Genomic DNA, 13,169 nt, shown 5'->3' with positions numbered 1-13,169 from the left:
ACATTCAGGTCTAGTTTCATATATTTACACATTATAATGCGTTTAAATAATTAGGATATGATTACTTTCTCGTGTTCTAGCTCGAAGTCACCGTGTTTATCTTGTTATCTAACCGCGACTACATATAAGGTGAGTTCATACCCCTACATTTTTCAAGACTTTTTCTATGTTTTTAGGGGGGATACAAGTAACACACAATAATATTTTCTTTATAACACGAACATTTTGAATACGTTACTATACTATTTTACGAAACGCATTAAAAACACAAATGGTTTTACTATTAATCGCATGTGATTTCACGAACAACATTTTGATAATCATTACCTTATTCGGGACGAAATTCCCTCTAACGGGGGGGGGGGGGGGGTGATGTGATATCTGGGAAAATTCTAGAACAAACAAGACTAAACTGTAACCATGTACAAGTGAATTCACATCATAACATTAATACAATAAAAGTTTGAATGCCATAAGGGCATGTTTATATAAATAATTATGCAAATGTACTTTGAAAACCACATTGTAACCTTGTTACATTAAATCACCATTATCCATAAGGGCATGTTTGTATATATGTTATCATGTGTATATTAATTTGAAACCATACTTACATAAGTTAATATAAATGGGAAAACATGTGGAAGTAAGCTAATATAAGTTATAAGACATTAGGAGTAAAAAGGGTCAACAAAAGTTAAATAACACACATTGTTAGAATGTTCCAGTTTTGGGTCCACCATCCTTGAGTTTTCGGCCATATAAGGACCGAAATCCCTTTCATGGGACCATGTAGGACCAAAAACACCTTCTTAAAGAATGATAGGACTGAAATCTCATTCATTAGGACACCCCATGACCGAAATAAAAAATCTAAGGCCCATTAAGGTCGTAAACTCCTTCTTGGAACATGCTCGGACCGAAAATCTCTTTGTGTTTACTTCCATGGTCGAAAACTCTTTTGATTTGGTTAATATATGGCCGAAATCACCATTAAAGTGAGCCAGTGGTGCCACTTGATTGGCAGTTTAACTTTCCCAGAAGATAGATTACACTTACCAAAGTAAATGTCACCTCATAATCTTATCTCATTCCTTCATATATATATATATATATATATATATATATATATATATACACACACACACACACACACATGAGTTGTAGACTTTTCCAAACCCATTTACAGTAACAATTCATCTCAATCCTCTCTCAAAAACCCCAACCTCATTTTCTTCCCAAAAATTAAAGAGCAACATCTACTGGAGCCTTATTGTCTTCAAGCAGTTATTATAAGATCATTGTAAGTTCCTATAATATCTAGTGTTCTTCTAATACATTCAGGTCTAGTTTCATATATTTACACATTATACCGCGTTTAAACAATTAGGATACGATTACTTTCTCGTGTTCTAACTCGAAGTCACCGTGTTTATCTTGTTATCTAACCGCGACTACATATAAGGTGAGTTCATACCCCTACATTTTTCAAGACTTTTTCTATGTTTTTAGGGGGGGGGGGGATACAAGTAACACACAATAATATTTTCTTTATAACACGAACATTTTGAATACGTTACTATACTATTTTACGAAACGCATTAAAAACACGAATGGTTTTACTGTTAATCGCATGTGATTTCACGAACAACATTTTGATAATCATTACCTTATTCGGGACGAAATTCCCTCTAACGGGGGGGGGGGGGGGGGTGATGTGATATCTGGGAAAATTCTAGAACAAACAAGACTAAACTGTAACCATGTACAAGTGAATTCACATCATAACATTAATACAATAAAAGTTTGAATGCCATAAGGGCATGTTTATATAAGTAATTATGCAAATGTACTTTGAAAACCACATTGTAACCATGTTACATTAAATCACCATTAGCCATAAGGGCATGTTTGTATATATGTTATCATGTGTATATTAATTTGAAACCATACTTACATAAGTTAATATAAATGGGAAAACATGTGGAAGTAAGCTAATATAAGTTATAAGACATTAGGAGTAAAAAGGGTCAACAAAAGTTAAATAACACACATTGTTAGAATGTTCCAATTTTGGGTCCACCATCCTTGAGTGTTCAGCCATATAAGGACCGAAATCCCTTTCATGGGACCATGTAGGACCAAAAACACCTTCTTAAAGAATGATAGGACTGAAATCTCATTCATTAGGACACCCAATGACCGAAATAAAAAATCTAAGGCCCATTAAGGTCGTAAACTCCTTCTTGGAACATGCTCGGACCGAAAACCTATTTGTGTTTACTTCCATGGTCGAAAACTCTTTTGATTTGGTTAATATATGGCCGAAATCACCATTAAAGTGAGCCAGTGGTGCCACTTGATTGGCAGTTTAACTTTCCCAGAAGATAGATTACACTACCAAAGTAAATGTCACCTCATAATCTTATCTCATTCCTTCATATATATATATATATATATATATATATATATATATATATATATATATATATATATATACACACACACACACACGAGTTGTAGACTTTTCCAAACCCATTTACAGTAACAATTCATCTCAATCCTCTCTCAAAAACCCCAACCTCATTTTCTTCCCAAAAATTAAAGAGCAACGTCTACTGGAGCCTTATTGTCTTCAAGCAGTTATTATAAGATCATTGTAAGTTCCTATAATATCTAGTGTTCTTCTAATACATTCAGGTCTAGTTTCATATATTTACACTATATAATGCGTTTAAACAATTAGGATATGATTACTTTCTCGTGTTCTAGCTCGAAGTCACCGTGTCTATCTTGTTATCTAACCGCGACTACATATAAGGTGAGTTCATACCCCTACATTTTTCAAGACTTTTTCTATGTTTTTAGGGGGGGGGGGGATACAAGTAACACACAATAATATTTTCTTTATAACACGAACATTTTGAATACGTTACTATACTATTTTACGAAACGCATTAAAAACACGAATGGTTTTACTATTAATCGCATGTGATTTCACGAACAACATTTTGATAATCATTACCTTATTCGGGACGAAATTCCCTCTAACGGTGGGGGGGGGGGGGGTGATGTGATATCTGGGAAAATTCTAGAACAAACAAGACTAAACTGTAACCATGTACAAGTGAATTCACATCATAACATTAATACAATAAAAGTTTGAATGCCATAAGGGCATGTTTATATAAGTAATTATGCAAATGTACTTTGAAAACCACATTGTAACCTTGTTACATTAAATCACCATTAGCCATAAGGGCATGTTTGTATATATGTTATCATGTGTATATTAATTTGAAACCATACTTACATAAGTTAATATAAATGGGAAAACATGTGGAAGTAAGCTAATATAAGTTATAAGACATTAGGAGTAAAAAGGGTCAACAAAAGTTAAATAACACACATTGTTAGAATGTTCCAATTTTGGGTCCACCATCCTTGAGTGTTCAGCCATATAAGGACCGAAATCCCTTTCATGGGACCATGTAGGACCAAAAACACCTTCTTAAAGAATGATAGGACTGAAATCTCATTCATTAGGACACCCAATGACCGAAATAAAAAATCTAAAGCCCATTAAGGTCGTAAACTCCTTCTTGGAACATGCTCGGACCGAAAACCTCTTTGTGTTTACTTCCATGGTCGAAAACTCTTTTGATTTGGTTAATCTATGGCCGAAATCACCATTAAAGTGAGCCAGTGGTGCCACTTGATTAGCAGTTTAACTTTCCCAGAAGATAGATTACACTTACCAAAGTAAATGTCACCTCATAATCTTATCTCATTCCTTCATATATATATATATATATATATATATATATATATATATATATATATATATACACACACACACACACACGAGTTGTAGACTTTTCCAAACCCATTTACAGTAACAATTCATATCAATCCTCTCTCAAAAACCCCAACCTCATTTTCTTCCCAAAAATTAAAGAGCAACGTCTACTGGAGCCTTATTGTCTTCAAGCAGTTATTATAAGATGATTGTAAGTTCCTATAATATCTAGTGTTCTTCTAATACATTCAGGTCTAGTTTCATATATTTACACATTATAATGCGTTTAAACAATTAGGATACGATTACTTTCTCGTGTTCTAGCTCGAAGTCACCGTGTTTATCTTGTTATCTAACCGCGACTACATATAAGGTGAGTTCATACCCCTACATTTTTCAGGACTTTTTCTATGTTTTTAGGGGGGGGGGGGATACAAGTAACACACAATAATATTTTCTTTATAACATGAACATTTTGAATACGTTACTATACTATTTTACGAAAAGCATTAAAAACACAAATGGTTTTACTATCAATCGCATGTGATTTCACGAACAACATTTTGATAATCATTACCTTATTCGTACAAATATATATATATATATATATATATATATATATATATATATATATATATATATATATATATATATATATATATCAAATACAAAACGTTCATTTTATCGAAACTTTACAATTATAGTTTACGAAACTTTACCCTTTTGTAACCTGTTGAGGAAAGGGTAAAAACGATATAAAATACATATGTCATTGTATTATGACACTTTCGATGTCATCCTGGAAATATGGGATAACGTCAGTTACAAACGTTTTCTTTTCAAAAACACGTACACTCGTTGAATGAATTTGTGAGACACTGTCTTCATCGTACCTAACTAAAGTATACAGAAAGTCCTGTATTTATAACTAGAATTTCCGATACGAGAGCGTGATACTTGTGTATAGATCTATACGAGACTGATGATCACACACCCTGACTACTAGCTACAGTCAAAACGGCAGGTTATGGGTGACAAATGTCATAAATAACTCGGTGCCTGAAGAACGACGAGGCAAGCACTACATCTTAAAAGCACAGTTATGAAAATTCACATGGGGAAACGAATATATGTACATTTACACGAAAAAACTATTATTCAAATGGTTTTATACATCAATAAAACTACATATTACTATTTTAAGTATGGAAAACACTAGTACATTTCGGTCTTGGAACAATAAAGACTGCAACTCTTTTCTACGGAAAATATTGGATTTCTGGAATAAACACTATCATTTTACAATTGAATGGCTTACATCTCATTTATTTGAAAATATCGGATTCTATGGAAACAACACAATATCTTTTCACGGAAAGACTTACTATTATTGTTTATAACAAACTCTTATGAACTCACCAACTTAAATGTTGACACTTTTCAAACAACTTGTATTCTCAGGAAACCAGTAAAACAGGTAGCCACCAGCTTTTGAGGATGAGACGCTAAGGCGTCAAACAAGTCTTTTTTATCATTATATTGTAATTGGCTTTTGAAACATGTAACATTTACAATGATGTAACTTTTCCAATTATATATATATATATATATATATATATATATATATATATATATGATGGTCATGTTTGCTTTCTTTACTATTATTCAATTGTTATGATACAATACATGAAAATCATTCACCCCTAGACGTTTCTGCCATCCTAGTTTGGGGGTATGATACGATGGGCCTTCAGTCTATATGGGCCGTCATGGGTCTGTTGGCCTAGAGCACAAAGCATGACCGCCTCAACCCACCTGCAATCACATCATTACATAGATATTAAACGCTAGCTAGCACACACAATAATTATACAAGCCTAACAGATCATCAATCATAGCATCATCATATACAGTAGGATACGGATCTAACAGATCACTACACATAGCATCATACGATAACCAAGATAATAATTCAAAAGGGTCGACATTGGTACCGTCGACCCTGTTAGTATAGTGAGGAAAACTCACCTCACAAGTAGTGCTGAACCGGTAATATCAATCCTAACTCACAGCTCCAACTCAACTGCCTACATTCACCAAGTGATTAACATCATCAAAATCCCGAAATACCCTCAAGGTCAAACTTGGTCAACCATGGTCAAAGTCAAAGTTAACAGTCAAGGTCAACAGTCCATGTTGACCGAACTCGTCGAGTGCATTTACTGACTTATCGAGTTCCGTCATATCTCAAAAAATCATGAAAAGCTCGAGACCACTCACCGAGTTACCAGAGCAACTCGTCGAGTTCTTCAGCTTCCAGAAAGCGGGAAAACCCGACTCAACTCGCCGAGTTGGCTAAACAACTCGTCGAGTTTTCCTAGTCTTAAGGCATTCAGACACTTCTAAGCGAAACTAAAGCCCCAAACTATAGATATGGTCCCTTAGGACTGAAATACCACATAAAGTTGCTAGCTTTACGTCCATGTATGGAATCAAGAGGGCTAAATCACTCAAACAAGGCTTATCAAGGGACTTAGAGCATGAAGGAGGGCCAAGACTTGATAAAGTTGGTGACTTTAAGTCCATGGAGGCCATGAGATATCCAGATCTGAAACCATGGCTTCATAACATCCTCAAATCCAAGAATGGTCACAAAATAAGCTAATAATGGCCATAAAGTTTCAAAAGAAGAGATATAGCAAAGGGATGATCAAGATAATGACTTTATACCTCCAAATGGTTGCAACAACACTAAAAATCCTGGATTTAAAGCTTCTCCCTTCAACTTTGCATCACCAACTTCAAATTCCTTCAAGAAAAGCCCCAAAGAACATTCTTTAAGCTCACACACACTCAAAATGGGGAAAGAGACACAATTAGGGTTTTCTTTGGACTGAGGGGACGGTAAGGGAGGCCAACAATGAGAGTTAAGGCCTTTAAATAAGATGCAAACCCTAAAAATTAGGGTTTTCATGTTCAGCCTTCAACTCACCGAGTTGGGGCCTTCCAACTCGTCGAGTAGACATTGAAAGATACGCGGACATTAAGTACTCTACACGATGAGTTGGAGCCTTCCAACTCGTCGAGTTGCCCTAAAAATATAGATATAAAGCTTTAAATCCATACCTGAAGATTGGGATGTTACAAGTGGCTATCCCGAAATAGGTGGTTCTTTAGTTAGGAGCAACGGAAAAAGAGGTTGAACCACCTCATAGGAACAAGGTATGTGATCTTGTTCAATTGTCAAAAATGGAGACAAGTCGTGGTTGTAAAGGGTCTTCAAGGAGAAGACGAGTTAAACTGGTACCAAGACCACACAGTTCAAAGTTCGACTCGTGGCTTGAGATTATAGTCGGGAAAGTGTGGTAAAGGTCGATAAGAAGTTTGGTAAATTTCTGAACACATGAAAGTCCGACTCAAAAGGTTTTAAGTATGAGTTTGTCTATCCAGTGTTAGAGCTCGGTTACGATTTCAGACTCCGAAAGGCTTAGTTCGAAGAGGGGTTGATTGAAAAAATGGATGATTCACTAAGAAGCTTCTCTGAGTTGGTCGGGGAAGGTGGAGGGTGTCTGCAAAGGAGTTGAGTGTGGCGTGTTTACAGAGTGGTGTCGAGTTGCATTCGAGGTGGATGCTCAAATGGTTTGTGAAACGTGTTTACAGGTTGACTTAGTCGGTAAGCCAATGTTGAGATTGTAGGTAAAATGACTTAAACTGATTATCTAAGGGGTGGTCTATGAATATAATACTATAGTGTAAGCACCATTTCTGCCAATAGGGCAGAGTTGGTAATTTTGACCACAAATAAGGATTTTAGACGTAGAGTGAGATCATTCTGTTTTTTTTTTTTTTTTTTTTTTTTTTTTTTTTTTTTTGTTGTTGTTGTTGTTGTTGTTGTCTGTGTACGCATTGGTCTCTCACAGTGAATAAGAAGCCATATTTTGGTTCATCAAATTTCTTGTTTGTTTAATTTTTACAAACAGTGAAACAGATATACGCATTGATTATAGGCACAACAGTTCTGTACTATGTTAACTACTTTAACTTTAATAACCAGTGTTTATGGTTGCTAGCTTATGTACGTAAAAGTCCCATTCTTAACTTTCTTAAATGCATAATGATGCATGTGTTTTAGTGAAAATTCAAGATTAAAGAAACTTGCTATCAAGGAATAAACGAGAATAAATCACATACAAAAACAAGGTATTAATTTAAGGTGCTTTGGTCAATGTGACTTACATTTACGTCCACATGGCAAGAAGGAGTATTCTTATTCACGACTTTGAAAAAATATAGTATCTTTGATAGTGACACCATAGCTATCAGCCGTATTGTATAGGTAAAGTACAACACATAACCATAACTAAAAGATGGTCACCCGAGCTACATAGATCAACACATGCCATCATGTACAAACTTGGGCCTAACGACCCTCAACCTACTCCAAACATTCTATCGTCCATATCGGTTGTCATGTTTCTTTACAAATCGGTATCCATTTGGGTTGTTAATTCTCAAGTCACATTTAATATTGTGATACACGTCTAAATGAATCCAGAAATTGATAAATCTCCGTGCATTGCGTGTATTTTTTTAGTTTATTGATTTATATGCACATACAATCACATGTGCTCAATAATGTCTTGATTGAGCTTGTGTACAGCTCCAGTTCATGACGATATATCCTAATCAAGAAATGGGCATCGTGGTCCAGTAGGGTAGTTCGATATTCAGAGACAGGTATCGTGCTTTGTACAAAAAAGTCCTTCACCCCTCCACTATAGCATTTACTTTATATCCATAAAAAGTCTAGTTGATTAAAAGATTAAAAGAAGGCCTTTTTAGTCCTCTATAATGATCCCACCTTGTGACTGAATTATGAGTGGTGCCACACCTTGTCTCCCATTGTTTTTAGCCTAATCCGGTTCACCATCTCCATCATAGCCAAATGTTTGGTCTGGATTGCACCCTTTCCTGGAAATTACCCTCACGCCCTTATCAAATTGACATGTGCTTTCACTAGTCTTTAGCTTACTATTGCCAGTTATAAATTAACCCACCTCAAGTAAATGAGAAGTGAAGTATAGAGATGAAAGGAGTGGGAGGAAGATTTTTTGCAAAACTGAAATCCATTTCCACCAATGTAAAACAAGGTCTAGTTTTACCAACAGTCATAAGTGATATCAAGAATGAAGAAAATGGTAGAGCTCCCATGATCAGCTTGGAAGAGATCATAGAGAAGAATGTATCAGATTCGGTAGAATTTGAGGAGAAGTGTCCTCCAGGAGGAAGTGATGCTGTCATACTCTACACAACAAGTTTGAGAGGTATACGTAAGACTTTTGAAGATTGTAACACTATCAGGTTTCTTTTAGGAAGTTTTAGGGTTTCGTATGATGAGAGAGATGTTTCCATGCATATGGAATTCAGGGAGGAGCTGTGGCGGACATTGGGCGGAAGGGTGATCCCTCCGAGGTTGTTTATCAAAGGAAGACATATTGGAGGAGTGGAAGAGGTGGTCGGACTCCATGAGCAAGGGAAGCTTATAGATCTCTTAAATGGGATACCCAGAAGCCCTACCACTGCCCCCTGCAAAGGCTGCGGTGGGATTCGTTTTAGGATTTGTTTTTCATGCAATGGTAGTCGGAAGGTGGTGTCAGAAGAGACCGATGATGATCATAGTGATCATAGTGATACTCCTTTGCCAATTAGTTGTGTAGAGTGCAATGAGAACGGATTAACGAAATGCCAAGTTTGCTTTTGATGCAGGAGTTGGGATCAAATGTATTATGTATCTATCGTTTGACTGAACAAACGATTGTTGCATATCGATCTATGTACGAAGAGTAGATGCTGATAGACGTAAGTCTTAACAATTAAGTTGTAAATATGCGTTAATATGGATTGTGGTATGAAATGTTTTCATGTGAAGGCTGTTCTTGTCTTCATTCGTCTTCATAATTGTTGGATATATGCTAGATGTCTAGTAGAAGCCTTATTGTTTTGAGCGAGTCTTTATTTGGTTATAACTTATAACTGTTTTTGGCTTTTGTTAATTATTATTTTAAATTACTTATAATCTTAATTGTGGTTCTCTTTGATTAATAATATAATATTTTTCTTAAATCATACCTCAATCACTCAAATGACAATTTTTTATACTTTAGTTTACCCCTGAGCGTAGACAATCATTGTGTGGCCCAAACCCTTGTTTAGTTTATCTTAAGGTCATGATGGGTTCTCCATCATGCATGTGGAGCTGTGGACCAAAAAGATAACTGGTTGTTAGAAGAAATCATTTTCGTTTTAAGTTGTTACAAATAGTAGAATAAATTTCAAGATCTATATATTCTACCACATTACGACACTTTATTGAATATTTCTCTATAAATTTATGAGTTTCTTTCAAATTTCAGTGTAAAAACTGCTCTAACATGACTATATATGTGCAGGATTATCGATGACATGCATGTTCAGTTCAATGAGTAATCACCATGGTTACGTAGACATTTTTACTATAGATTTTATGTTGTTATTATTTATTTGTTCATCTAACTTACTGGTCACCGTCATGACTTCATCATTGTTTGTCTAGTTATATTCCATCATTGTCTCCACCACTATCGTCGCCACTTTATGTACGTCTTAATTAACCACCATTCAACTACTACAAAAATTAAAACGAATCACCCATTCCCACCACCATTCATCCACAAAGTATGTACACGCATATAAAAGTAAATAAAAAACTAAAATAGAATACCAAAATTCATAAAATTAAAAAAAAAAACAAACAAACAAACAAAAAACAATTACAAATTAACAATTACAAATTAGGAACTTGAAACCCTAACGCACGGACAATAATCATATTTGGTATGATAGGTAATTATCTGTTAACTTTATTTTTATGAAAGAAATTTATTAGACATAAATTATTTTTCTCCCAATCAAGTATTTATTTTTGGATCTAGCATCATTTACCAACTTATGTTAATGTAAGGGTGAAATTGACAAATAATGCAATATTTTTATAAACTAAAAGAAAATTTTGGTTAGATGATTTGCAACATTATTTTCATAAACCGATCTATTCTCTTTTTCAATGATAATTTTTAATATATGTTAAAATAAAAATCTAAATTCTAAAATGAAAAAATATGAGTTCTTATTACATTTCATTCCTAGTTTTTCTATCCTTAGTTCTTTTTGTTACATCACCCTTAACCAATGTTTTGGTTAAACAGAGTTGTGGTATCAATTGAAGAAAATCATTGCATTTATCTACGTAGATCTCATTTCCTCCATACATCTGGCCAAAAACAATAAACCCTATATTTCTCCTCTATTTTTCTCCCTTAAGCCTTAATTCCCTAATCTTCTTTGTCCTCCATGTCAATGGTTGTGCTGCGAGGAAAATTCCATATCCTAAATCCACTCCCAAGAACTATCTCTCAATATTCATCCATCTGTCATACTTTCGAAGGTTTCCCTGTTAAAAGATTTCTAATTTGAGTTTGACTATGCTAAGATTGTCCCTATTCGGAGGAACAATAACTATTACGAAGCAATTAGGTCCGATTGAAGAAGAGAACATCCAGGGTAACCCTGACTTTGATCCAAGTAACTATTTTTAACATTGTTTACATCTAAAAAAGAAGTGTTTTGGTTATCAAGTTTACTAAAAATTTGATTGAAGAATGTTTAATAACCTTTTTTCTCTATTACAATAACTCTCTATGAGTTGTTTTTTCATCTTTTCGACCATGATATTTACCCCACTGTCGTTTATAATTCTTTCTAGTGTCACGTAGCTATTGGATTTTGTTTAGAAAATCAAACGAGGTAACTTCTAAATCCTCTACTTTTGTTTTCTTACTTTATCTACTCTTCAGTTTAACTTTTGAATACTTTTCATGGTAATTCATTCTTCATCTCTTATATTTGGTTTTTGATTTATATGTTTCTAACTGTAACAACCCTCGCATGGGCCTTTTTGAATTAACCTTTAATAAAATCTTTCAAAACAATTTCAGAGTTTTCGTTTGCGGAAAAAGAATTTCCAAAATTTAATTCAAATACTTTACAGAGTTCAATGCGGATAATGGTCCCAATTAAAACTTCCAAAAAAAACATTTAGTGCTTAATACAACAATTCATGCGAGAGTGCTACAATAGATATCAAACCAAAGGTTTAAGAGAATATTACAAACCAAAGGTCTTCTACATATCTAAAGCTCATAAGTATCCTAAGCTTCTAACAATACCTACTAACTTGTAACAATTTATTAACTAGTGAGTTAGGCTATAAGGAGCCTAGTGAGTACGATCTCAGGGTTAAACATTATGGATGGTGTATGAATGAACATTGTTGTTTCATATACCAATGTACAAACCCGTACCATCTCAAATCAACAAAATCAACATCAAAAGTCAACTAGGGGTAAAATATTATATTAGTCAAAGTACATTGTCATTTATCACAAATCTCAAATAACTTCACAAGTGAATAAACAATATGAGGTAGATGTACCTCAAGTAAAAGCTTCTTCGATAGTCAAAATCCAAACAAGATGATATAGATCCGAATAATACTCATACGAGTTACAAAACACCCGAATACGATAATCCGATCAATAAACAAGTGTACAAAACTTGACACTTATATATATATATATATATATATATATATATACACACACACACACACACACACACGCTCAAGAAGAACAATCCAAATGGATAATACAATGCATGTGACTATCCCAACCCAAGTTAATCTCAAAGTCCAGCTAACAATAATCGTCGGATGTGAAGAACTCATGACAAACAACCAACTTTTGTTCTCACATCTGACAACAATATAATGATAGTCGGGAGTGAAGAATGCACGACAGATGAAATTATTGAGTCACCCTTACACCCACAAGAAACCAGGCACTAGGGGTCATCCAACCTAGGCCACATGAGGGGTAGCGAGTCTCTACTCATATACCTAAGGATTATTTAGAAATCTACTCACAAACATGTTGGGTTTTAGTTCAAAAATAGTTTCGTAAACTTGAAAAATATGGCAACGGAAAACTTTAATTTTTGAAATAACATAAACATTTTATACCCACCAAGGATCTTCTTGCAAGTTGTAGAAAGGTTAAAACACCAACCATAGAAAGGATGAAGAAATAACAACCTTTGTAGTTCTTTGGGTCCTCTTGGTAGGCTTGGAAGTTGATGAAGAATGTGGAAACTTTGAGACACCAACAATGACTCAACTTGATATAGATGCTAGTCCATAAACTCTTAAACCCTTAAGCTTTAAGTTTATAACCGATATGAACTGAAATAAGGCATGAAGATGCAAGTATTCTTGAAG

General features: G+C 34.5%; 1 protein-coding gene across 1 annotated transcript; it reads left to right on the top strand.

The window, feature by feature from the left end:
* Positions 1–8,659: 8,659 nt before the first annotated feature.
* LOC145059252 (Glutaredoxin family protein) lies at positions 8,660–10,478 on the top strand. The gene is made up of 2 exons (XM_079007100.1): positions 8,660–9,658; positions 10,249–10,478. The coding sequence occupies exon 1, from the start codon at positions 8,886–8,888 to the stop codon at positions 9,558–9,560; it is 675 nt and encodes a 224-aa protein (XP_078863226.1). The 5' UTR covers positions 8,660–8,885; the 3' UTR covers positions 9,561–9,658; positions 10,249–10,478.
* Positions 10,479–13,169: the final 2,691 nt, after the last annotated feature.

This window comes from Lactuca serriola, chromosome 6 (assembly GCF_051521515.1).
Source record: "Lactuca serriola cultivar US96UC23 chromosome 6, Lser_US96UC23_V15, whole genome shotgun sequence".
Classification (NCBI taxonomy): Eukaryota; Viridiplantae; Streptophyta; class Magnoliopsida; order Asterales; family Asteraceae; genus Lactuca; species Lactuca serriola.
The sequence above is the reverse complement of the archived record's forward strand: the minus strand, read 5'-3'. Positions and strand labels throughout refer to the sequence as shown.

Excerpts from the sequence above, each read along its gene's own strand:
- LOC145059252 (XM_079007100.1), top strand. The coding sequence starts at position 8,886 with ATGAAAGGAGTGGGAGGAAGATTTTTTGCAAAACTGAAATCCATTTCC.